This window comes from Schistocerca cancellata, chromosome 6 (assembly GCF_023864275.1).
Source record: "Schistocerca cancellata isolate TAMUIC-IGC-003103 chromosome 6, iqSchCanc2.1, whole genome shotgun sequence".
Taxonomy (NCBI): Eukaryota; Metazoa; Arthropoda; class Insecta; order Orthoptera; family Acrididae; genus Schistocerca; species Schistocerca cancellata.
The window spans coordinates 77,249,490-77,276,872 of NC_064631.1; the positions used below are offsets into that span (position 1 = coordinate 77,249,490).

Consider the following 27,383-nt stretch of genomic DNA (forward strand, 5'->3'; position numbering starts at 1 on the left):
CTAAAGAAGGCAGATTGTGGAGGTCCGATTAGATGCAGCATTAGTAACCAAGACAGTCAACTTAATGAATGTTTCAAAAATGGCTCTGAGCACTATGGGACTTAACTTCTGAGGTCATCAGTCCCCTAGAACTTAGAACTACTGAAACCTAACTAACCTAAGGACATCACATACATCCATGCCCGAGGCAGGATTCGAACCTGCGACCGTAGCGGTCGCGCGATTCCAGACTGTAGCGCCTAGAACCGCTCGGCCACTCCGGCCGGCTTAATGAATGTTCCAAGAGCAACTGTTTAAACGGTCATGACAGCGTACACAAAAATATTACAGACGTCCCTGTGTAAACGTAATATTGAGCACAAATCAAAAGTAAATGACAGAGATCGTCGTACACTAACACGATTTGTGTCAAAACAACACAAAACTACAGCGGTTAAAGTGACTGCAGAGTTCAATAGCCATCTGAGAGACCCCGTATCTATCGACACTATCCGCCAAGAACTCCATAAAGCTTCATGGACGAGCTGCTATACCGAAATCATTAGTGACGACAAGCAATGCAAAGAAGCGTAAAACATTGTTTCGGGGACATAAATCTGGACGGCTGATCTGGGGAAATACGTCATATTTTCCGACAAGTCAACGTCTTCGTTATTTTCAACATCGGGCCGGGTTTACGTCTGGAGAACCCCAAAACAAGCTTGCAATCCTGACTGCTTGATTCCAACAGTTAGGCATGGAGGTGGAAGTGTGATGGTGTAGGCAGCCATATCATGGTATTCTGGTGGTCCCAATATTACTCTCAAAGGTTGTGTTACAGCCAACTATTATGTGAACATTTTAGGTGATCAGGTGCACCCCATGATTAAAATCTTGTTCCCCAACAATGATACTATATTTCAAGACGATAGTGCAACCACCCACACAGCCAGGACGGTACAATCGTGGTATGAGGAGCATGCAATTCAACTGCAGTGTCTTCTCTGGCCAGCACAGTCCCCGGACTTGAACTTTATCGAACCCGTGTTGGCGCTATTGGAGCGCAGATTCCGGAGCAGATTTCCGCCTCTCTCCTCATTACAGGAATTAGAAGAGGTTCTGATCGAAGAGTGGCATAACATTCCCCTGGAGACTATACAATCCTTATATTCCAGTATTCCAAGAAGAAACGCAGCTGTATTACAGACAAATGGGGGTCCAATCCCCTATTAACAAAACCATTCCCAAGTAAGTATGGGTGTTCACATTATTTTCCCTATCCCCTGTTTATTACCACAGCTTATAGCACAGACTCGCTTAATTAGTAATGAACAGTTCCGTATAACTGACGAAAATATAAAATCCTTACTTGGCAGCTGATTGTACATTTTCTGCAGTGTCTCGCCGATAGATTCTTGGCCTAGAATGCTTCTCCGAAAGTTTCCAAACGGGGTGGTCGGTTCTGCGTACGGCACCCCCTTGTTCTTCCAGTATCTGTAGCTACTGGAGAACCACAGGTAGACGGCGAAAACGGCCGCCGACAAGACAACCACCAACTCGGCGATCCAAGACTCCAGGAGCAGCGCCATCTCCAGTCTAAAAAAAGGAAGCAGGGAGCGTGTAACACTATTATCGAGTATGAGTGGTTAGTACAGTGTAATTAACTGTATATAATTATGAAGTGTTTATTCTTTACGCGTGAAGTTCTTTGAATTGTTGGAAGGAAATGGAAAATTGTGATGCATATTTTGTTTTAACTTAACAGAGTGCTAAAATAATGAAACTTTCTCAAATATGTCTGTTTATGAAAACAAAATTGAATGTAGAAAACTGGTTCATACTTAGGGATCTCGTATTGTGAAACACAAAAGACGTAGGGAACCCACTCCACTACGGAAGGGGTTGGCGCGCGAGAAAAGGTGGAGCACGTTGGCGCAGTCAGTGGTTAGCAGTCGCACAGTGAACACTGCAGGTGCCAAGTGAGGTATTCTGAAACCAAATCCATGATGGAATGGCCTCGGATGGGGCTCCGGCTGTAAAATGGTGCTGCCGCATTTGAAAAGGCGCTAAAGATAATGAATACACCGCCAAGAAGAATTGAATAGAGTTTAAAACCGCCAGAAGGAAACCTGATAGCCACCACGTGCTTGCCACCACTATTGCTCCACTGCTTCACCTACTTTGGAAAACATATGTATGCCAATATGAACCGGTGTGCTTGTGTGTGCTTTTGCAATACTAATTCAAGTGTTGTAAAATTTGTGTTTGGATTTTGAAACTGTCCTCTTCATGATACCAAGCAGGGTCCTATCCTAAAAGTAATAAAGACCGAGTATCCTGTTTATGAAGAAATGCAAATTTGTTTCTATTTAAATGTGCCTAAATTTCAGTTTTAAAGTTTATAAAAGTTGTTAGTTAAATCATTTGTGTTGTGTCTAGACAAGACAGCCTAGACACAATGAGAGGAAGCCGAAAGGCACGCGCTTAAACTCACGCAGGCTGGCGTGAGGTCTTCTGGAATACTTAACTTTAATCCACATTTGTAGAACATCGCTCTTGATGATACTTTAATAGAATCTCAATATCTATACTGGTAATGGCGCCTTGCTAGGTCGTAGCAAATGTAGCTGAAGGCTATGCTAACTATCGTCTCGGCAAATGAGAGAGTAATTCTCAGTGAACCATGGCTAGCAACGTCGGCTGTACAACTGGGTCGAGTGCTCGTACGTCTCTCTAGACATGCCGTGTGGTGGCGCTCGGTCTGCAATTACTGACAGTGGCGACACGCGGGTCCGTCGTATACTAGCGGACCGCGGCCGATTTAAAAGCTACCACCTAGCAAGTGTGGTGCCTGGCGGTGACACCACAATTTGTTTTATAGATAAAGAGAGAGGCACATTACTTTAAACTTGTTAAAAAGCTTTATTTTGCTTTGAATTGCTACTACTTTGATTGTGCCAAAGTTGGTGCTAAAGAGTATAAATGTTGATAATTAAAATCTCTTGCTTACCAAGTAATGAAAAAGGCACATAATACGAAACCTATTTGAAACTTTACTTTATCTTGAATTTATTTCCGAAGCTAAATAAGAATACTGCTAGTGTAAATTGTTATAAAGCATTGACGACTAAATAATCTTAAGTGGGTTTGTAATTCAGCAGTTATGTGATGAAAATTGTTTCTGAAATGTGTGCATAGTTGCTTACAAAGGAAGGGACAGTTTAAGGGCCCCCACTTTAATCTTTGCTAGTAGGAAAAGGTTAATTTCAATTTTGTTTTTGCTGTTTAAATCTGAAACATTACTACAGTGAAATGAATATGAAATGTGATAGTATAATGTTATTTTATTGCATTTGTCATGTGTATGTTTTTGGTCTAACTTGAACTCTTGTCTGGTGCCACTTAGTCTTCTGAGATATTTGATAACATTTAGTGCTGAATTAGTTAAAGGTTGAGAAAAATGACTGTTATTAATAAGGGGAAGTGTCATTTACATGGCTGCAACTGATTATCTGCACAATTGATAACTACTGCTACCAACTGTGCAGTTCGGCTCGTTGTTGTGTTTGTGTCCATTGCACTTTACTAATAAAAAATTTATGAAAGTCCCTTTTGAAAGAATATATGTACAGGCTGGTCCATTGATCGAGACCGGGCCAAATATCTCACGAAATAAGCGTCAAACGAAAAAACTACAAAGAACGGAGGGGGAAACCAGATGGCGCTATGGTTGGCCCGCTAGATGGCACTGCCATAGGTCAAACGGATATCAACTGCGTTTTTATAAATAGGAACCCCCATTTTTTTCTCGTATTTTCGTGTAGTACGTAAAGAAATGAATGTTTTAGTTGGACCACTTTTTTCGCTTTGTGATGGCGCTGTAATAGCCATACATATGGCTCACAATTTTAAACGAACAGTTGGTAACAGGTAGGTTTTTTAAATTAAAATACACGACGTAGGTACGTTTGAAAATTTTATTTCGGTTGTTCCAGTGTGATACATGTACCTTTGTGAACGTATCATTTCTGAGAACGCATGCTGTTACAGCGTGATTACCTGTAAATACCACTTTAATGCAATAAATGCTCAAAATGATGTCCGTCAACCTCAATGCATTTGGCAATACGTGTGACGACATTCTTCTCAACAGCGAGTAGTTCGCCTTCCGTAATGTTCGCACACCGCATTGACAAAGCGCTGACGCATGTTGTCAGGCGTTGTCGGTGGACCACAATAGCAAATATCCTTCAACTTTCCATACAGAAAGAAATCCGGTGACGTCAGATCCGGTGAACGTGCAGGCCATGGTATGGTGCTTCGACGACCAATCTACCTGTCATGAAATATGCTATTCAGTACTGCTTCAACCGCACGCGAGCTATGTGCCGGACATCCATCATGTTGGAAGTACATCGCCATTCTGTCATGCAGTGAAACATCTTGTAGTAACATCGGTAGAACATTACGTAGGAAATCAGCATACATTGCACCATTTAGATTGCCATCGATAAAATGGGGGCCAATTATCCTTCCTCCCATAATGCCGCACCATACATTAACCCGCCAAGGTCGCTGATGTTCCACGTGTCGCAGCCATGGTGGATTTTCCGTTGCCCAATAGTGCATATTATGCTGGTTTACGTTACCGCTGTTGGTGAATGACGCTTAGTCGCTAAATAGAAAGCGTGTAAAAAATCTGTCATCGTCCGGTAATTTCTCTTGTGCCCAGTGGCAGAACTGTACACGACGTTCAAAGTCGTCGCCATGCAATTCCTGGTGCATAGAAATATGATACAGGTGCAATCGATGTTGATGTAGCATTCTCAACACCGACGTTTTTGAGATTCTCGATTCTCGCGCAATTTGTCTGCTACTGATGTGCGGATTAGCCGCGACAGCAGCTAAAGCACCTACTTGGGCATCATCATTTGTTGCAGGTCGTGGTTGACGTTTCACATGTGGCTGAACACTTCTTGTTTCCTTAAATAACGTAACTATCCGGTGAACGGTCCGGACACTTGGATGACGTCGTCCAGGATACCGAGCAGCATACGTAGCACACGCCCCTTGGGCATTTTGATCACAATAGCCATACACCAACAAGATATCGACCTTTTCCGCAATTGGTAAATGGTCCATTTTAACACGGGTAATGTGTCACGAAGCAAATACCGTCCGCACTGGCGGAATGTTACGTGATACCACGTACTTATACGTTTGTGACTATTACAGCGCCATCTATCACAAAGCGAAAAAAGTGGTCCAACTAAAACATTCATCTTTCTTTACGTACTGCACGAATATGTAATAAAAAATGGGGGTTCCTATTTTAAAAAAACGCAGTTGATATCCGTTTGACCTATGGCAGCGCCATCTAGCGGGCCAACCATAGGGCCATCTAGTTTCCCCCTTCAAGCTTGACAAGTTTCGTTCTTTGTAGTTTTTTCGTTTGACGCTTATTTCGTGAGATATTTGGCCCGGTCACGATCAATGGACCACCCTGTACATATAATAAAGTTTTCACCTTATTATGCCTAATTAATCTCGAGACCCTTTTTTATCGTTTTATTTACGTAAATTTTCACTACTTTCATTATTTTCTAAATTATAGTCTTTCTGCTAATTACCACAGTACGAAGTTCACGTTCGATACCCTCTATTCGTTAGGTTAATGCACGGTCAAATTTTCAAAATTCCTCCCAGAGGGTAACGCTTACTGCACGTTAAGGCCGTATTTGTCATTTTACATTGCGCGGTAGTGTTATACTTGGCTTCCCTGTGAAAAGAAAAAGTTAGTTACTTGGGGGCAGCTTTGCCAGGTAGCACGATAGCATTATAAGCGGCGTCAACATCCAATGTGGGTAGAGCCAAGAACCGCATGACACGGAAAGTCACTGCATTGGTGTCAGAGAGAATGCAGTGAGCGACTGACTCTCTGCTGCAGGTGGCTGGGGGGTAAATACCGTAAAAATTCTTTATTATTAACCACAAACAGTAGCACTGCAGCGTGCCCGTAGCAAGCAGAGAACAGGGTGACGGACATCGAATCCCGCACCATACTTCAGTACTGTCGAATCTTCCTGAATGTTGGTCATTACCCGGAGAGCACGGCCGCTATTGACGAAGTTGTCAATATAATTAAATCCCGTGTCAACTGGCTGCGTTCCGCGCCTTGGATACAGCACTGAGACCCTATCTGGGCCCCTAGCGTTACAATAACAACGGTAAAAAAGATACAATCCTCTTTTCAGCCCCGTCCCTAGACTGTTTTCGACTAGCTTTGCACTTGGCCATAAGCTCACGACAAGCTGAATCACTGAATCTATGGATATAAAGAGCAGTTAACTGTTTGCATATAGGGGCTGTAAGAATAATCAGTTCTGAATGTTATGCAATAACTTGTTTGCCAACAGTAATCGACGAAATCATCGAATGAAATGAACACTTCACTTCATTCTGCATAATAACAGTTCTGGCTGTTTACACGACACGTTGAACAGTTTACTTTATGACGGAGAAAACCATCGAAGTAACGTCTCGTTGCCTGGATACACATCATTTATGGCCTAAGTACTTTAGTTTGTTCCCATACGCCAAGAAAATGATTCGTGGGCAGCAGCTTTAGTCAAGCTTCCAAACCCAAGTATATGTGCGACGTTTCTAACGCGAGGAAAAGTTCACTTATTTCAATGACGAATGTTTTTAGAACAAATGACATGATTTATACTAGAATTGGTTTTCGTTTAATGGTTTTTTAAAATGTTTCAAAGGCATCCCTTGTACTTACTTCACGTTAGTATCATCTCTGACTTACTGCACTTTGTAAAAACGCTTATTCTGTGGGTAGAGTTCTGCTGAATAACAGACTACACTCGCTGAAACTTCCGCATTGCACTTAAAACATTCTCGTTTACGAATTTATTTGTACACGTTCATTATAGATATCAGAATGTTCCGAATGTAGTGAACTGTGTGAAGGTTTCATCTCTTTGTACTTTGAATACATCGGGCTTTCCACTGAAAAGCACCTTTTAAAGTTATCATTTGTTCTTTTCTAATCCAGAAGTCTTCTCATGTCTCTTTTCGTTTGTCCAGTAGTAATACGAAGTATTCAACAATTTCTGTTTTCCCTTTGGTGTGTGTTGTGTACATAGTTCCGCGTAGTCAGCGCGTACACAACTTTCCCACAAGAGCGCGCCCCGCTAAGCACAACAGCGCAGGCGCAGCGCTCGTCCCTCTCCGCACTACGAGATGGCGCTATCTTAGAGACAGACCAAATTCTGCTTCCGCCGATCCGGGTATTAATATGTAACGCAGACAATGAGATTGCTGGTAACGCAGAACCTTTTCTCCTCGCGAATCACACTCGCGCAGTGATACCTGAACGCTTGAGGTATTATAACGAGTGTACAGACCTCGATTAGTCTGCCTTAGTCTGCATTAGTCTGTAGTCAAGTTTCAGTCTGCGCGTAATAACATTATCATATTCCTGTACATAGCCATGAAGAGAAATGTATAGACACTTTGTCAAGTATCAGAGATATGTGAGAATAAGATTAACGTACCAAGACCAAAGGAACTTCAGATTGTCAATTGTAAACAGCATCCAGAATAAAGTTACGTAATGTCTATGCTTGTTATTATTTTAATAAATGTGTGTGAAAATTAATCGAGTTCTGTTTAAAGTTGGTCACCGTCAATCTGCTACTCTAAGCGTGCAAGTGGCATTTCTATCGTCTGTCCTAACGGCAGAAGATAAACACGCCACGATAAGACCACCAGACATATTGCTGACACTCGCCTACTTCGTTAGAGCGACAAGTCAAATAATCTGATGGTGTGTGTACCGAAGGTCTTACAGTACGCACACCACAGTGTGAATAATAAGAACTTCTTCTGAACTCTTCAAAACACCGCCCATAACCTTTTATGCAGCTCATGTTATTTTTTCCTGTTTTATTTGTGTGAAGGACACCGAATTTTATGCAATGCTTGAATCTCTTTTTCGTTTCTGTCATTACGGTAAGGACACACGACACATTCAGATTAAAATATCGGTACCCAAAATTAGTTCTATTCTTTTTTTAAAACAGTCAAACATCGCTGATAAATTCTTTTTCGTTTAAGCTTTTAGTTAGCTTCCAGCAAAAACAGCGTCCATGTTGTATAATGTTGCGTGGGTAATTCTAGATGCAGAATGTGCCACACCATTTATTCTAATGTGCCTCAAGCTTCATCTGTTTGATAAACTCTTAACTGCCAATCGGTCAGTAACGTATTACATATTTTCTTACCAGTTTTTACCTGCAGTCGGAATATTTGGTAGTCCTGCATGTGGACCATCTCCAAACTAGGTATGGTCTTCCATGAATTCGGCCACCTATTTATTTACTACGAAAATGATGCGGTTGACTGGTTACAAAGCTTCACCAACGTTCGATGAACAACAGTCATAAACAGTTCGAACAAATAATTTTATCACGCCACGACTTTACGCTTTATCCTTTAAGCGAAACCCACAGGTTCAAAATGGCTCTGAGTACTATGGGACTCAACTGCTGAGGTCATTAGTCCCCTAGAACTTAGAACTAGTTAAACCTAACTAACCTAAGGACATCACAAACATCCATGCCCGAGGCAGGTTTCGAACCTGCGACCGTAGCGGTCTTGCGGTTCCAGACTGCAGCGCCTTTAACCGCACGGCCACTTTGGCCGGCAAACCCACAGGAAATGAGTAATTTAAAATACCATTCAAGCATAGCCATTCGGTAGATCAGTTTGACGCTTGACTTACACAACGAAAACAAATTTGCATTGATGTCACCTTCATTCGGATGGTTTTGGCTACGTATTTGTAAGTATTTATTCATAGCTTTAAGCGTGAAGAAGCATGATGTTTGAAGGTGAAGAACGTCCAGATACTTAAAAAGTACGACGTTCAGTAACGAAACGTCATTCTGCTAAATGACACCCAGATGAAGATTAGAAATAAACTAGAAGTTATTTTGTGTCGCATTGTTTCTCATATACCGAGCAGCACGTGGAAAACCCCCAGCCATTTTCACATGTACATCTATGTTGTAGACGATATCTGTATTGTAGTGGAAGGGGGAATTACACATGATAAGCATGATACAGCGCAGTACGGAGCATCGGCCTATCTCGTAAAAGTTACAGACAATCCATGTACGTTGGTTCACACCGATATGCTTTCAAAGGTATCGCTAAGTACGTATACTAGAGTGGAAAAGTCGTTGTTACTTTGAGCACACTAACATTAACCAGAAAAAGTCAAATGCCACAAACAAGTTGTGATGCCCTTCTGAAGAAATTGCTGTTTTAAGGGAAAATAATACCACCCCCCAAGTTAAATCTGAGCTATCACAAGCACCTTATTCTCCACACACACACACACACACACACACACACACACACACACACACACACACACACACACACCTACTCCGATGAGCCAGAAAATTATAGAGCTGTGTTAATTCAACTTTGTGCCGCTGAATAACTGCAGTTGTTCAAAGCACGACACAAAAATTGACACGACATGGCATCCCACGTGTATTCCGTAATGTTGCTGTTGGACAGTTTGTGGACCAGAGTTCATACTGGAATTCAGTGTTACATACGCCTGTCCAGATTGGCACGAGCCTGGTGTTAAGGAATGTACAACACGTCGTCGGAAATTCTCATATTTATTGTGGACGACGTTAGTCATGACTGGCTGTTGCAGAAGCAGCAAAAAAGCATGCCAAAATTCCCAAGACTGGTAAAGTTTAGCAGAAGTTCGAAATATAGCGCGTACTTCAATGCGAGATGCTTCTAATACTTTCCACAACGAAATTCTGTCTCGAAATCTGGCAGAAAACGCAAAGAGATTCTGGTCATGCATAAACCACACCAGTGGCAAGACGCAATCAATACTTTTCCTGCGCGATAACAACGGTGAAGTCACTGATGACAGCGTCACTAAAGGAGAGTTATTAAACACGGGTTTACGAAACTCCTTCACCAAAGAAGATAAAGTAAATACTGCTGAATTCCAATCAAGAACAACTGCCAAGATCAGAAACATAGAAGTAGATATCCTCGGTGTAACAAAGCAGCATAAATCACTAAATTAAGCCAAGGCCTCCGGTCCAGATTGTATACCAGTCAGGTTCCTCTCAGAGTATGCTGATGCAATAGCGCCATATTTAGCCATTATATACAACCGCTCGCTCACAGAAAGATCCGTACCTAAAGACTGGGAAATTGCCATAGTCACACCAATACCCAAAAAGAGAAGTTGGAGTAATCCGTTGAATTACTCGTACATGCCCGTATCACTAACGTCGATTTGCAGTAGGGTTTTGGAACATATGCTCTATTCGAGCATTATGAAGTACTTCGAAGAAAACGATTTATTGACACATAGTCAGCACGGATTCAGAAGATATCGTTCTTGCGAAACACAACTAGCTCTTTATAGTCATCAAGTAATTAGTCCTATCGACAGGGGATGTCAAATTGATTCCATATTTTTAGATTTGCAGAAGGCTTTCGACACCGTTCCTCACAAGCGTTTTCTAACCAAACTGCGTGCCTATGAAATATCGCCTTACTTGTGCTGCTGGATTCGTAATTTCATGTCAGAAAGATCACAGTTCGTAGTAACAGACGGAAAGTCATCGATTAAAACAGAAGTAATATCCGGCGTTTCTCAAAGAAGTGTGTGGTCTATATTAACGACATAGGACACTATGTGAGTAGCCGTCTTAGATTGTTTGCAGATGATGCTGTGATTTACCGTCTTGTAAAGTCATCAGATGACCATAACGAATTGCAAAATGATTTAGATAAGATATCTGTATGGTGCGAAAAGTGGCAATTGAACTTGAATAAAGAAAAGTGTAAAGTTATTCGCTTGAGTACTAAAAGAAATCAGATAAATTTCGATTACGCGATAAGTCACACAAATCTGAAGGCTGTAAATTCAACTAAATACTTAGCTATTACAATTACAAATAACCTAAATTGGAACGATCACATAGATAATATTGTGGGCAGAGCAAACCAAAGACTGCGATTCATTGGCAGAACACTTAGAAGGAGCAACAGGTCTACTGGTTAGACACTGGACTCGCATTCGGGAGGACGACGGTTCAATCCCGCGTCCGGCCATCCTGATTTAGGTTTTCCGTGATTTCCCTAAATCACTCCAGGCAAATGCCGGGATGGTTCCTCTGAAAGGGCACGGCCGACTTCCTTCCCTAATCCGATGAGACCGATGACCGCGCTGTCTGGTCTCCTTCCCCAAACCAACCAACCAACCAACAGGTCTACTGAAGAGACTGCTTACACCACGCTTGTCCGCCCTATTGTGGAGTATTGCTGTGTAGTGTGGGATCCGCATTAGGTGGAACTGACGGATGACATCGAAAAAGTACAAAGAACGGCTGCTCGTTTTGCACTGTCGCGGAGTAGGGGTGATAGTGGTACAGACATAATACGTGAAATGGAGTGGCAATCATTAAAACAAAGGCGGTTTTCGTTGTGACGGGAACTTCTCATAAAATTTCAATCACCAGTTTTCACCTGCGATTGCGGAAACATTCTATTGGCACCCACCTACATAGGGAGAAATGATCATCACGATAATATAAGTGAAATCAGGTCTCGCACAGAAAAATTTAAGTGCTCGTTTTTACCGCGCGCCGTTCGAGAGTGGAACGGTAGAAAGACAGCTTGAAGGGGTTCATTGAACCCTCTGCCAGGCACTTGTGAATAGCATAGTAATCACGTAGGCGTAGATGTAAAGTAGACAGGCGAATGCGACTTGTTTCATAGGACGGGGCCGCCCTTTTAGAACGCTCCGAGCTGGACGAACAGAGTTTTAAAGTGAAGTAGTTTGAGATGAGAGAGGAGCAAAACATGTGAGCATGTGAGGCTATATTAGTAACAAGGTGTACGTTTTGGAAGCCGACATTTTGAATGCACCTCGTAGTTTTCAGTGGCGAGCGGGGGTCGTGTGACACATCAGAGAAAGAAGAATTACGAGAGAAAAAACTTGGTGCCTTTCATTTTAGCATAGCATTCGTCATTATAGACTTAACACGGTTTCTTCCTTACAAATCAACATCAAGCGTGACCCACGAAGCGGTGGTGAAACTCGCCGGGAATTTCCATGAAACTGGCTCTGTTGGAGACAAAACTGGACGATCGAAAACGGCTACTGATGAAGCAGCGGTAGAGTCCAAAGAGCGTACTCGCCGCCTCTCGCGGGAAACGAGCCAGCCGCCCCCCAGGGAGCGGACTGTTGATGCTAGTGCTAGCTTATCTGTACGTGAGTTGGTTAACGCCCATGAGGAATGGATGAAAGGGATAACAATGACATTACAACGTGCTGAAAACTCATGAAACATAAGCTGTAGCCTTTATGCGTTATCACCAACGTTTTGGAATGACTCTTGGTAGTACACTATCTTTGAGCGATATCTCAACAAAAACTTATTGAAAAATAAACACACGGAAAAACCTTATAAAGAAACTTTGCAGTACTAACTGGGGAGCTTCAGCAGACACGCTCAGAACTTACGTGCTCGGTTAAGTGTATTGTACCGCCGAATATTATGCTCCGGTGTGGTTCAAGACTCTACACGTAATGTAAGAATCATCACCGACTGCATAAGAACTACTCGACTGCACTGGCTGTCAACACCCAGCCTCGTAGCCCCTGTTCCGTTAAGAAGACAACAATAAATATCTCGAACTTTCCATCCATGAAGATATTCCCTGGTTGAGAAGAAACCGACTTAGTTCCAGAAATCCACCCGTGCGACTGCTCCAACAACTTGCTGATAGAAATTTGGTGTACAGGTGGGAGCAAGGCGAGGAAAATTTCAGGGAATTGGTTTAAAATAAATTATTTCAAAAGACCCAGCCAAATCTTTAAAAGTTTTCTCCTAGAGCAACTCCCTCTGTAGCTACGTCACACAAGTTGCCTGCCTTTCAGATTCGAGGCACCTCTGCCCAGTTGCAGCCGCTGACAAGAGACGCCTTGAGCCCTCTGCTGAAACTGCTAGCGAATTCTCGCCATTGGTTTTAGTCAACAGCGGGCGTGGGATGCAGATCACGTGTGTTGACTCTGGACGGTTGTGCAGTGCAGAACACAATTGCTTCGCTATCTAGTGATCCAAACTTCGACTAGAACAGACGTCTTACTTTGGCTCTGCACGCCATGACCGACCCACCATCAACAAGAACCGCCTACTCTCCCGTTACCCACTTTATTCAGTTTTTCTTCCTCCTAGTCTGGCCTACACCCGCTAACTTCCGACCCTAGGTGTGCCCCTTGTATTCCGTACACCGAAATATATTCCCTTTGTCTGACTTAATTTTCTGTTCTGTCATTTAACGGCAGCCCTGGATGCCCACACGATAAGTCACGACCGCTCGAACTCCTGTACATTGTCGTCATAAGCCATACGCAACAACGTTCTTCACTATCCTGGTCCATATACATTGGTGTCAAAAAAGCGACAAACCATGGATTCTAACGATCCTGGTATTGTACATAATTTACTATTGGCACTAGGCGACTTGAGGCCCCAAGCACATACACAGTAGTAATGACACGATTAGCACTTGTGTTGCCGAAATCGATAGGACGCTGTGTGACATACAGGATTGCGGAACGAAAGGAATGAACTTTTTCTGCCTTCTCCTTCTCTCCTTTCTCATCTCTCCACATTCTCTTTCCCGAACTTTTATTCTTTTTCTGTCCATGCCTTCTGTCTTTCGTAAGTGGTAGTTGCTTGACTGGTTAACTCAATGCGCGAAGCTAAGATTTGTTAAGTAATATACCGCAATAAGAATTGTAATGAATAATGGAGGAGAATTAATCTGTTCTACCACAGTAAGTTGTTAAGCGGGGATGTGACGACTTTCGACTGTGATTCCCCAGAGGACAGCGAAGTTTTGTTGGTATAAACTGATGTATGATGTTGTTTTATTGAGGCTCTGTGGTTAATGTAGTTGAAGCTAATTATGTGCAGGCAAGAGTTGTTTTAAGTGATATCATTTCAGTTTTAGAGATAATGTTTTGTTGTGGAAGCTGAGGAGGATCCGATGAATGCTAATTATATTTCTAATTGTTTGAGAGGAGATGAACAGTTAACCATGATTCATTCTGTCATGCAGTGAGTTTCCAGTCGAGACAACTGTGTTTTTGGAGTCGTTCAAAGTCGCAGCTTCTGTCACCTGCGTACGCTTACCGTAAGCCTAGACCGCATAGTACAAACACGTGGACCGGCACAGATGTCACCTTGCCATAAGCAAGTCATGTAAACATGCTACCCTTTCTCTCTCTCTTCTTCGTCTGGTCCGTCATAAATTAAGTCTAATTTTCATTTGATTTATAAGATTGCATAGGTTATGAGTGAGCATAAACTATAATGAATTTTGTGGGAAACAATTCCATCACATTTAGTAAGATCTTTTGTCCACTACATTTGTTTTAAGTTATAGTTTTTCTTTAACTAAGAATTTATTTGTGACAAAGCACTTGCTCAGTTGAGTATTGATTAGTATATACTAAGTTCTAAGTGGTTATGGGTAAACGTTAAGAGTTTTGTGAGAAGGATGGTCCAAGTACGTATCTATTGTATTACGTGGAAAGTTTAGGTATATCTGAAGATTTTGAGGTGTTTAAAGGTACCCTCTCCCAGCTTCTGCACAAGTCTTCGTCATCGGATGATAGTACGTAATTTCTATTATTCAGCTTTGTTGTACAAGTTTAATGTACGGTTCACTTGTAAATCTCTTTTGTTGACAACGATTTTTTTTCTGTCTTTCGAATGAATGCATTAAGCATACCTTGCTAAAGACTTTTTATAACGATACTTTTTAAAAGTTCGCTTTGTTGAGTGTTTAGTTTGTTGCCAAATACAGAATCAGTAGTCTCTCTTTGCTATGTTTATTCTGTTTGTCTTTTATTGTCCAATAGGATGCCTATTCTGTTTATCTTTTATTGTTCAACAGCTGTGTGATACTTGTTTTCATCTAATTTTTCTAACTAATGTTTCGCTGCTCAGCAGGCAATCTAATTTCACTGTCGGTTCATAGTATTTATTTCCCTATTTTCTTTCAAGGTGCCGCTCGTAAGTGTTAAAAATAATTGCGCGTTTTTAATTCTGATTGATGCCCTTTGAACTACCGTTTCCCTCCAGTGTCTCTTCTTAAAACTCTCCTGCTCTGTCTCCAGTGAAATTACTATCATTCACTTTTTTTCTTAGGTACGTGTTTACGTAGTATATTAAGTCGTGCAGCACTTTGCCACGCTGTGACCCTTGAGTATCGGAATTTTGGCGTCTTGAGAGGATTCTGTTGTAGTGCGTACGCAAACAACAACTTCCTGAAACTACTGGCCAGCGTTTACTGATTTTTTTGTTTACTGAAAATCGACACAGAGACGGATCCTGTCGTCCTATATCGGTTTAAAAATTGAAACAAATACAGTACTGACGGTCTGAACTAAGCCTCCTTAAACATTGTTTTCTGTGCTGCCTTGCACCTAGTTTTGTCATACAAAAGCTAAGATGCATTCATGTGCAAATTTGGTGCCCGCTCTGTGCTTGGTGTTTAGCCCGCTGGCAGACGGCTCTATCTCACTCTCTTTCTGCGCGTACTTAGTGTTATATCGCTGGTGCATGCCACCAGTTGTGCTTCAGAAAACGTTTTCGTCAAGATCGCTTTAGCAAACATACGTGTGCTGTGGCGAGTGCTGAAAATCTTGTCTCCCCCTCTCCCCTCTCCCCCTCCCACCTCGCGTGTGCCTACCTCTCCGCTCTTTCCCCCCCCCCCCCTCAAGACGTGTGATATGCCTGCAGATAATATATAATACCCCCCCCCCCCCCCTCCGCCCATCACCCTATTAGAGAGGAGCGCCATTAAAGATTGTCGACGTCACACATACTCCGCCGTGGAAGCCACGCGCTCATCTCCCATCAGCTGGAAGTTTTCATTCTTTATTTTCGCAAAGTTGTGATGTGTCCGTTCTTTCATTGACGTCTGTGTTCACTGTAATAAGTTTAGTGTCTGTGCTTTGCGACCGCACCGCAAAACCGTGTGATTAGTTGACAAAAGGACGTACCTCTCCAATGGGAACCGAAAACATTTGGTCGCAAGGTCATAGGTCAACCGAATTCTCCACAGGAAAACACGTCTGATATATTCTATACGACACTGGTTGCGGCATGTGTGACACATGATAGGAATATGTTGTCGACCCACCTAACTTGACAACTTGGGCGAATGTGTAAAAAGTTTCTTCTACCTTGCCCGATTTAGGTTTTCTCGTGGATGTAATAATCACTCCCAAAAAAGTGATGAAAACAGAAGAGTTTGTCACATAAACTGAAAATAAAAATTAAAGTTTTCAGTCGAGGGAAGTCTTAAACCACGGACCTCTTGTTCCGCAGCTGCTCACGCTAACCACGGAACCACGGCTCTCCTGAGCTTATACCCCCCTTGATGTTGCATATCTTGCCCATGGACAACTCAGTTTGTGTATTTTGCTTATTTTTTCATAGTTCCACACAACTTCTTCCTGTTTTTTCGATTGATCTGTGTTCAGTTTTTCAAGGCCTATCCACTGTGCCAACTTATAACTAAATCTGAGGGGGGTGCGATGGGGAGGTTCCCTTGTAAGAATAGCATAGTGTGCTATATTTTGATGGACTCTTACTCTACGATGTGGTGTAAGGTATTTTAAATTGAGTAGGTAGACTTTAATACTAGAAATTCATGAGTTCTGATGTGTAGCCTTTGCTACCCCTGATTTCACCCATATTTACAGTATTTTGTCAGTGTAAGAAAATGCTTTGTACTCTGTATTTTAACATGGCCTAATACAGATAAAAGTTTTCACGTGAATTATGGTACATCATCTCTTCGACATGCCAATTGCATTCTAAATTTTACTGAAATTATCTTAATATTTTGTAGCCTGTGAAACTTTGTGTAACTATTACCCGCACAAATAGATGACGTAGAAAGATTTTACTTAGGTTATTACTCTTTTTCAAATGTACTTAATCCAGTTCTAATCCACGCCAGGTGTTAATGTTCTGCAGCAAGCTGATTTACAATGTTTTTTAGCCAAATACTTTGATTATCATAGAATTAACTATTGTGTTATGTTGTTCATGTATTGTATGTTTTGGTATTAGTTACACTCTGTAGCAACGAGATTAATATCTGCCAGACAACACAAACAAGTTCACATTTCTAGGGGCGCCTGTAAACCATTAAAAAGTCAGTGCTATTCAGTTCGGCCAGCATCTACTTTCTGTGCAACTCACTTTAGTACCAAAACTGTTAATTAATAATGGAGTTTTCCCTTAAAATTGACCGAGTGAGGTGGCGCAGTGGTTAGACACTGGACTCGCATTCGGGAGGACGACGGTTCAATCCCGCGTCCGGCCATCCTGATTTAGGTTTTCCGTGATTTCCCTAAATCATTCCAGGCAAATGCCGGGATGGTTGCTCTGAAAGGGCACGGCCGACTTCCTTCCCTAATCCGATGAGACCGATGACCACGCTGTCTGGTCTCCTTCCCCAAACAACCAACCAACTAACCTTAAAATTGACAGAAACCATAATAGTTCATTCCTCTTTTGTGAAGCTCTCTGACACGATTTTAACTTCAGTATTGGTTAAAAACAGTCTCGGTTGCAATTTTATTTTTTTTATTTTTCAACGACGCGTTTCGCCTTATTTTGGCATCTTCAGGTTATCTTTTTAGATGGACGCCAGAAAAGTTAACCTGAAGATGCTTAAATAAGGCGAAATGCGTCGTTGAAAAATAAAAAAACTAAAATTGCATCCAAGACTGTTTTTAACCAATACTGTTAAACACTGGTTTGCTGTTATGCCACATATGGACTGGAAGAATTTCGATTTTAACTTCGTTTATTTTAAGGTTTCGTTATATGGACAGTGCTGATTTCAGTTATTACAGGAGCTTTGTATTTCTGCACAAAATTTGGACAGTTAATGTTTTACTATTTTCTTAACTCATGACATCTGATAAAACTGACTATATATAAGTCGCCTCCCACTTACACTACATGAAATATTGTAACAGATCCCTCCCATACCATAAAGGCCCCTACTAGGGCAAACCAACTTTCCGGAGACTGACTGACACTCTTATGTAAACAATCTGAGTCACCACTCGTCTGGTAGGGGGAAGGAATGTACAGGATGGCAGCCAATCAAGGGATATTTCAGGGAATTGGTTTAAAAATTTTTATTTCAAAAGCCGCAGTCAAATCTTTAAAAGTTTCCTCGTAGAGCAAGCTAGGCGAAAACTGTAGTCGTCTATGGCTTGGATACTGTATACATTTGTACATTACGCATACTTCGTTACACGACTATTTCCTAATTTCAAAGGTGTTTTTACGAATAAAGGAAATGAAATTTTTAGATTTTACACACCAAAGACAGTTCATTATTTGTATTCAGTTCTAAAAGAAAACTGGGAAAATGAACACTCTGGAAGATTAGTGAGAATCGAAACTGATAGTGATTACAAAGGTTATCATAGCAACTGACGGTGGTATACAATTTTCCATATACATGTGAACAATATATATTCACCATTTTCGTAGTACCATACTTGACAGCCATGACCCCAAATTGTCACAGACGAATTAACTTCCTGGGGTAGTGCTGTTACTACCCGTAAGTTTTCTGTAGTAAACAAGGAACGAAGTGTTGGAAACCAATATTTCAAGCAGGTCGAGGTCTTAACGAGCTGAGCTCTGCTCATGCGGCTTCGTAAAATTATTGTAATGGGCTCATAGAATGTAGGTGATAGTACTGGTGTTAAAGGGCTAATGTGCTACCGTATTTCACGGACTATAAGACTGTACGGACTATAAGACGCACATTACTTTGAGCAGTTTAAAAAAAGACAGACTAAAAGAAGTTTTTGGTTTATAAAAATTGAACTGACTTTTAAAATCCCGGGAAATCGTCGTCTGACCTTTCTTCGTCTTCATCTTCTTCCTCCTGTTCGTCATCGTTGTCCTCTTCATACATAAGATGGTCTTCACTACCACCAAGAGCGTTACTTACGCCTCACTTCTTGAAGGATTTAACAATAATGTCTTCTCTCACTCTAAACCACCACTGTTTTATCCAATGGCACTCTCGTGTGATTGTACGTCGTTTTAAAGCTCCCTTCGGCATGAATTAATGTTGGGTTTCATCCATCATCCATTTGTTTTACTCCTCTGCCGTATACAATTTAAATAGTTTTTTTATCGAGAAGTCAAGAGGTTGCAATTGTGCAGTAAGTCATCCAGGAATAATAGCAAGATCTCTATTTTCCTGTTTCAATTTCTCTTTCATAGAATTTTTCAAATGCCTACTGCACTGATCTAGCACAAGAGGAAAACTGTTCTTCAATAAAGCACCTTTCCTTCACTCCCACCTCTGTTAACTTATAATTTCGTGCCAGTCTCATCCATCCAGCCTTGTTATGTACGTTAGCAACAACACCTGACGGTATTTTAGAAGGTTTTGATATTGTTTTGAGCTTGAAAATGGTCAATGGATTAAGTATAGTACCGTGAACACAACATGAAAGGACAACAGTGTAGTTAATTTTTTCGTGTCCAGTTGTTTTTATAGTTACAGCTTTAGCACCTTTCATGGCAACAGCTCTGTTATTGGGCACAACAAATACCAGACGAGTTTCGTCCATATTCGCTATTTGGGTTAGTCCTACACATATTTACTTTCGACGTTGTATAATAAAGCGATGGAAAGATAATATTTTCTCTTCATACTCATGTGGCAATTTCTGAGATATTTTGGAATTGGTTCGCACGTAAAGTCAATGACGCTTCATAAATCTGTAGCAACAACCAACCCCACCCTTAAAGTGTGTTAAGTTCCACTGCAGCGCTAGCTTACCAGTGTGTATTTGAATAATTTTAGTATTAACTCCAATGCCATCGATTTCAGTATTTCATCTACTAGTTTTGGCCATTTTGTATTCAGTCCTCTATTTGCACATGTAGTTTTCCTCAAATTTCTCAGTTCTTCTTAACTAGCCCGTCAGTCGCGAATGGTTTCTTTCTGTTGGTGGAAGGCCGAAATATCGCTCAGCTACTCTCTTTCCATGTTCTTCTGCATATACTATTACTCTCAATTTGCAGCCAGCGTCATATGAATTCCTTTAATTTTCTTTCAGCCATTAACAAAAATATTGCTCTGTTACCGATAACACACATCATTTTCAAGTTCATTGGCACCGTAGACCGCAATGACGCATCACAGGCTAGACATTGTTCTGGGTTTGTGATGGCAGGGCGGGAGAGAGACAATGTTAGCAAGCTTGTGAATCCCTCCAACTCATGTTCGTCGCATCCGCGCACAGTTGCCAGATAGAGATAGGTTGAATATATGGCCATTTTAAGACTAGTGGGAATTTCACAACAAACACTGGCTATTTTTATTTAAATTTCGAGTGTAAGAGACACCGAATTTTGGAGGCAATTTTTCGAAGAAAAAAGTGCGCTTTATAGTCCGTAAAATACGGTCAATGAACCGGCGGGCTGCTGACAGCGAAATGTAGACTGAAGGGATAACCCTGCTATCAGCTGCGGCGGGACATAAAGCGCAAACATCGCCGACGAGCGAAAATGTACACCGGACAGGGCTCGAACACGGGTTCTTCTACTTACTTAGGCAGGTGCGCTAACCACTGCTCTTAGTAAGCAGGAGATCCTGGGTTGGAGTCCCGGTCCGTTACACATTTTCGCTCTTCGACAGTGTTTCCGCTTACTGTCCCGCTACAGCTGATAGCAGTGATCTCCCTTCAATTTACATACAGTGTTTCACAATTTCAGGGTCAGTGTGGTGTCTGTTCTTTCGCAAGAACAAACACCACGCATTCAAATAAGTGTAGATTGACCCGTAAGGATGGTGGTGGTGGTGGTGGTGGTGGTGGTGTGGTGTGTATTGGGCGTTCAAAGCGATCTTCAGCGTCCTTACTCAACTAATTGGATACGATTTTGGTTTTATTCTGTAGAAAGTATGCACCAGAAGGAAAAATATAAAGTACAAACCTCAGCCACCTTGACGCACTTTCACTCACACTCACACGTTTACACAGAACACCAAAAGACGCATGGTTCAAGGCAGTTCGTGATTAAAATATGCAGACTATAACTACACAACACGTAAATCAGTGCAACGGGGAACTGTACCTTGTTCAACAATGGGAAAATAATAGATGAAGCAGTGACCCTGGAAACACATTAAATTCTTGACGCTAAGACACTACTGAGCAGATCGGACATCACACATAGGTAGCGCCAGGTACCTGGGTCGGTGGCGACGACTTCTGCACTGTCCGGGGTGTGAACTGCTGCTGCAGCTGCCCGCGAATGACTGTGGCGGCGTCTGCCCGCCAACCGCACTTTTAAGTCTGCGAGCAGGCGGCGCGCTGTGACGTTTCATACGACGTCGGCGATAGAGGCGGCAGATCACATCAAGGTCAGCGCCCGTGGGCGATACCCCCCCCCCCCCCCCCCCTCACTCACAGGAGGGACTGCGGGAACTTTAATAGTCCATACTCTCCTGAAATATCGGAACGAAATTCACTTGCCTTCACCTACACGCACAACAAGTACGAAGGCTATTCGCAAAGTAAGGTCCGATCGATCGTGAAAGGGAAACCACAATGAAAATCCGATTCCATTTTCCATAGATGTGCTGGGCAGTATCTGTTATACGACCTTAGATCGTATCACGTCGCGCTTTATAGTTCTGAGCGCGCAGTGAGCAGGTAAAAATGCCTAGGATGTAATGACTCCCGCCAAATATGAGTGCCTGTTATAGATTTCGCCTGATTTCATACAGCCCACACAACTTGACTGTCACGCATTTCCTTCTTCACGGCAATTTCCGTCCGCACACTGAAGGGCAATGCGGGTGCTCTTGCAGCGTTTCCGATGGTTAGTGTTTGATCATCCACCATACAGCCAGGACTTGGCTCTCTCGATTTTCACCTCTGCTCACATGACCTGCAGGCTAAGAAGACAACATTTTGGCACAGACAACAAGCTGCAGATCAGCATAGCGAACTGTTAGAAAGCACAAGCGGTTGCCTACTATGATGATCTTCTTCTTCTTCCCCTTTTGCTGGTGCCTTCGTCCTGCAGTTTCGCAGGGTCGGCATGGTTACGATCGGATTTCGCATGGTTAATTGAAGGGTTAGGCAGGTGCCCTTCTTGGCACCACCCTGTACCCCCCAGGTGGGAAACAGTGTACCGCAGCAGTCTGCGTCTAGTGTAATCATGAAATAGTGAGAATGTGTTGCAAATGTCTACGAGTCGTGTAACTGAGGCGGGATGTGGGGATCAGACTGGTATTCACCTAGTGGGATGTGGAAAACCGCCTAAAAACCACATTCAGGCTGGCCAGCACACCGGCTGTCGTCGTTAATCCGCCTGGCAATAGTGTTCTCGGCCAACCTGGCAGGCTTGCCTTCTATGATGATGATATTGGAAAATTGGTACAGCGCTACGATAGATGTCTAACTTAGAGTAGTTCAAAAATGGTTCAAATGGCTCTGAGCACTAAGGGACTTAACAGCTGTGGTCATCAGTCCCCTAGAACTTAGAACTACTTAAACCTAACTAACCTAAAGACATCACACACATCCATGCCCGAGGCAGGATTCGAACCTGCGACCGTAGCAGTCGCGCGGTTCCGGACTGCGCGCCTAGAACCGCGAGATCACCGCGGCCGGCTAACTTAGAGTAGTGACTAGTAGAGAAGTAGCTCGAAGGTATAGCTAACTGTTGCTAATAAATCATTTTTGAATGTCACTGTGCTTTCTGAATAGCCCTCGTACTTGGCCTTAGTACAAAGCACCGTTCCACCCCGCCTTCTCACGCGTAACGCTGAATACCTGCGACGTTGCCGTAGTGAACTGTATACACAAAAATCCTCACTCGTGAATCAGTCTGTCTGTTACCGAAAACAACTGGGACCTGAGAAACATAAGGACTCAAAGCACTGAAACTAAGTTATGAGAAAAATAAAAGTCTGTGAAAATCAAATTTATAGACATAAAACCAATCTCATGAGACTTGTGTCTTGGTTATAAATTTGATTTGGACTGAATTGTCTCAATTTCCCATAGTTCCTATGAAACAATAACCACTTTTTTATGAAACCTTGATTAATATTTAAGATTGTATTTATTATTATTGTTAATTGACAAAATTTCCGTACGTAAGCTAGTGATCATAGTGTCTTTTGACAGCTGTAACGTTTGTAATTAATGTGAAATTTGATTCAGAACATGAACAACAGATACTAAGTGCACTAAACATACAATTATGGACCAATTCGAACACTTCATGGCCCCCGTTATCATTATTTTCACGAAGAGCATTCTGTGGCCTGAGCCTCAGATAAAACTGCCGATAAACATCCGATTATGAAGCACTAGTACTACATACATAATGCAGACGTTAAATTAAGTTGTGTACCCGAGATAACAAGTGAGAGGTGAAGTGAAACAAAATTATGTTTCGTGCTTTGAGACTATATGGAAACGAATACCCGAGAAATCGGTAAAATAGCTCTTTCTGAATGTTCTCACATACAGAGTGGGGCTAGAGATACGGATAAAGTTAGTTTGCCATAAGACCATCAGATGTCAGGAGCATGCATGCGCGCTACAATTTCAAAATCAATGACCGAGCGCCTTAGGCCCTTATGGGTCTCAGCGCCTTAATTGTACTGATGCGCGGAACAGGACGTTTGGTTGAAGTCTCTTCAACAATAGTCGCATTTGACTTTTTTTAGCTCCGTGGAAACCGGTATGTCAATCTGCTGTCCACTTTTTGGAATCACTGATGGCGTCTTGGAATCGCCTCCGAATCGCTTCATTGTGGCAGAAATCTTGTAGTTTTCGTAAACGTACTTATAATTGCCTAGGAAAAGTAGACTGTTCCATCAACGAATGACCCATGTGGAGTCAGGAACTGTTTAGCCAAATACCAGACGAGCTTGTACTGGGGGGAGTTTGTGTGGGAGGGAGTTCCCAGTTTATAACGACTTATCACCTTTTTTCTTGTTTTTCTTGTGCTACTAAAATTACTTTTGCCAAATATTATGAATTAATTATGTACTGAGCCATTAAGACAAAGAGAGGAGTCTTACTTATAAATTATGAACTTACAGTGTTAGAAAATCTGGACGAAGGGGTATAAATTACAATATATTTGTGATGTGATGTCTATAATTTATGTCTTCTTTCTTCTCTCATTTCTGTTTTTCACTAACTTCCCTTCTCCTGCCCTTGGTGCATAAGGAAGTGTGTATCACTGTAAACACATATAAGTCCGAATAATTATTTATTTCGTTCAAGAAATGACCCTTGTTTTGTTATTTCTTAACATTAATCTCTTTAATATGCTACTGACAGGTTCCCAAGTGGAAACTTGGGTAATTACTCTTAGAAGAGCGTGGATAACCGGTTAGAGAGATATTTGTTTAGCAGTCATTGCGGCCATCTCACCGAGATAACTACAAATTTCAGTAATTCCTTATAACCAACACATCATTTGATTGAAGGAGCCCGGTTACCCAGTGTGAATCAGTGCACTTTAAATATTCAAAACTTTGATGATGGGAGGGAAAGTACGAAGCAAAGCCAGCTATTCAGTGAGAATAATATTTTGTGTCTTGCAAACTTTAATCCGTAGGCCTTTCGTCAATTTAACTCGCCCGGTACTAATTACACTACTGGCCATTAAAATTGCTACACCACGAAGATGACGTGCTACAGACGGTAAATTAAACCGACAGGAAGAAGATGCTGTGATATGCAAATGATTAGCTTTTCAGAGCATTCACACAAGGTTGGTGCCGGTGGCGACACCTACTACATGCTGACATGAGGAAAGCTACCAACCGATTTCTCATACACAAACAGCAGTTGACCGGAGTTGCCTGGTGAAACATAGTTGTGATGCCTCGTGTAAGGAGGAGAAATGCGTACCATCACGTTTCCGATTTTGATAAAGGTCGGATTGTAGCCTATCGTGATTGCGGTATATCGTATTGCGACATTGCTGCTCGGGTTGGTCGATCCAATGACTCTTAGCAGAACATGGAATCGGTGGGTTCAGGAGGGTAATACGGAACGCCGTGCTGGATCCCAAAGGCCTCGTTTCGCTAGCAGTCGAGATGACAGGTATCTTATCCGCATGGCTGTAACTGATCGTGCAGCCACGTCTCGATCCCTGAATCAACAGATGGGGCCGTTTGCAAGACAACAACCATCTGCACGAACAGTTCGATGACGTTTGCAGCAGCATGAACTATCAACTCGGAGACCATGGACGCGGTTACCCTTGACGCTGCATCACAGGCAGGAGGGCTGCGATGGTGTACTCAACGACGAACCTGGGTGCACGAATGGCAAAACGTCATTTTTTCGGATGAATCCAGGTTCTGTTTACAGCATCATGATGGTTGCATCCGTGTTTGGCGACATCGCGGTGAACGCACATCGGAAGCGCGTATTCGTCATCGCCATACTAGCGTATCACCCGGCGTGATGATATGGGGTGCCATTGGTTATACGTCTTGGTCACCTCTTGTTCGCATTGACGGCACTTTGAACAGTGTACGTTACATTTCAGACGTGTTACGACCCGTGGCTCTACCCTTCATTCGATCCCTGCGAAACCCTACATTTCAGCAGGATAATGCACGATCGCATGTTGCAAGTCCTGTACGGTCGTTTCTGGATACAGAAAATGTTCTACTGCTGCCCTGGCCAGCACATTCTCCAGATCTCTCACCAGTTGAAAACGTCTGATCAATGGTGGCCGAGCGATTGTCTCGTCACAATACGCCAGTCACTACTCTTGATGAACTGTGGTATCGTGGTGAAGCTGCATGGGCAGCTGTACGTGTACACGCCATCCAAGCTCTGTTTGATTCAATACCCAGGCGTATCAAGGCCGTTATTACGGCCATAGATGGTTGTTCTGGCTACTGATTTCTCAGGATCTATGCACCCACATTGCGTGAAAATGTAATCACATGTCAGTCCTAGTATAATACACTCCTGGAAATTGAAATAAGAACACCGTGAATTCATTGTCCCAGGAAGGGGAAACTTTATTGACACATTCCTGGGGTCAGATACATCACATGATCACACTGACAGAACCACAGGCACATAGACACAGGCAACAGAGCATGCACAATGTCGGCACTAGTACAGTGTATATCCACCTTTCGCAGCAATGCAGGCTGCTATTCTCCCATGGAGACGATCATAGAGATGCTGGATGTAGTCCTGTGGAACGGCTTGCCATGCCATTTCCACCTGGCGCCTCAGTTGGACCAGCGTTCGTGCTGGACGTGCAGACCGCGTGAGACGACGCTTCATCCAGTCCCAAACATGCTCAATGGGGGACAGATCCGGAGATCTTGCTGGCCAGGGTAGTTGACTTACACCTTCTAGAGCACGTTTGGTGGCACGGGATACATGCTGACGTGCATTGTCCTGTTGGAATAGCAAGTTCCCTTGCCGGTCTAGGAATGGTAGAACGATAGGTTCGATGACGGTTTGGATGTACCGTGCACTATTCAGTGTCCCCTCGACGATCACCAGTGGTGTACGGCCAGTGTAGGATACCGCTCCCCACACCATGATGCCGGGTGTTGGCCCTGTGTGCCTCGGTCGTATGCAGTCCTGATTGTGGCGCTCACCTGCACGGCGCCAAACACGCATACGACCATCATTGGAACCAAGGCAGAAGCGACTCTCATCGCTGAAGACGACACGTCTCCATTCGTCCCTCCATTCACGCCTGTCGCGACACCACTGGAGGCGGGCTGCACGATGTTGGGGCGTGAGCGGAAGACGGCCTAACGGTGTGCGGGACCGTAGCCCAGCTTCATGGAGACGGTTGCGAATGGTCCTCGCCGATACCCCAGGAGCAACAGTGTCCCTAATTTGCTGGGAAGTGGCGGTGCGGTCCCCTACGGCACTGCGTAGGATCCTACGGTCTTGGCGTGCATCCGTGCGTCGCTGCGGTCCGGTCCCAGGTCGACGGGCACGTGCACCTTCCGCCGACCACTGGCGACAACATCGATGTACTGTGGAGACCTCACGCCCCACGTGTTGAGCAATTCGGCGGTACGTCCACCCGGCCTCCCGCATGCCCACTATACGCCCTCGCTCAAAGTCCGTCAACTGCACATACGGTTCACGCCCACGCTGTCGCGGCATGCTACCAGTGTTAAAGACTGCGATGGAGCTCCGTATGCCACGGCAAACTGGCTGACACTGACGG

General features: G+C 43.0%; 1 protein-coding gene across 2 annotated transcripts in view; it reads right to left on the reverse strand.

The window, feature by feature from the left end:
• The window catches only part of LOC126191573 (cytochrome P450 6k1-like), an 83,038-nt gene extending 61,533 nt beyond the window's left edge, over positions 1-21,505 (reverse strand). The window contains exons 1-2 of one of the 2 annotated variants that reach the window (XM_049932500.1): positions 21,374-21,505; positions 1,349-1,575 (exon numbers count right to left, since the gene is read on the reverse strand). In XM_049932500.1, the coding sequence (XP_049788457.1) occupies positions 1,349-1,568 (220 nt within the window). In that variant the 5' untranslated portion in view covers positions 1,569-1,575; positions 21,374-21,505. Of the gene's footprint in view, positions 1-1,348; positions 1,576-21,257 lie in introns of both variants that reach the window. The other variant, XM_049932501.1, reaches the window with a different exon arrangement.
• Between the last annotated feature and the right edge of the window lie 5,878 nt (positions 21,506-27,383).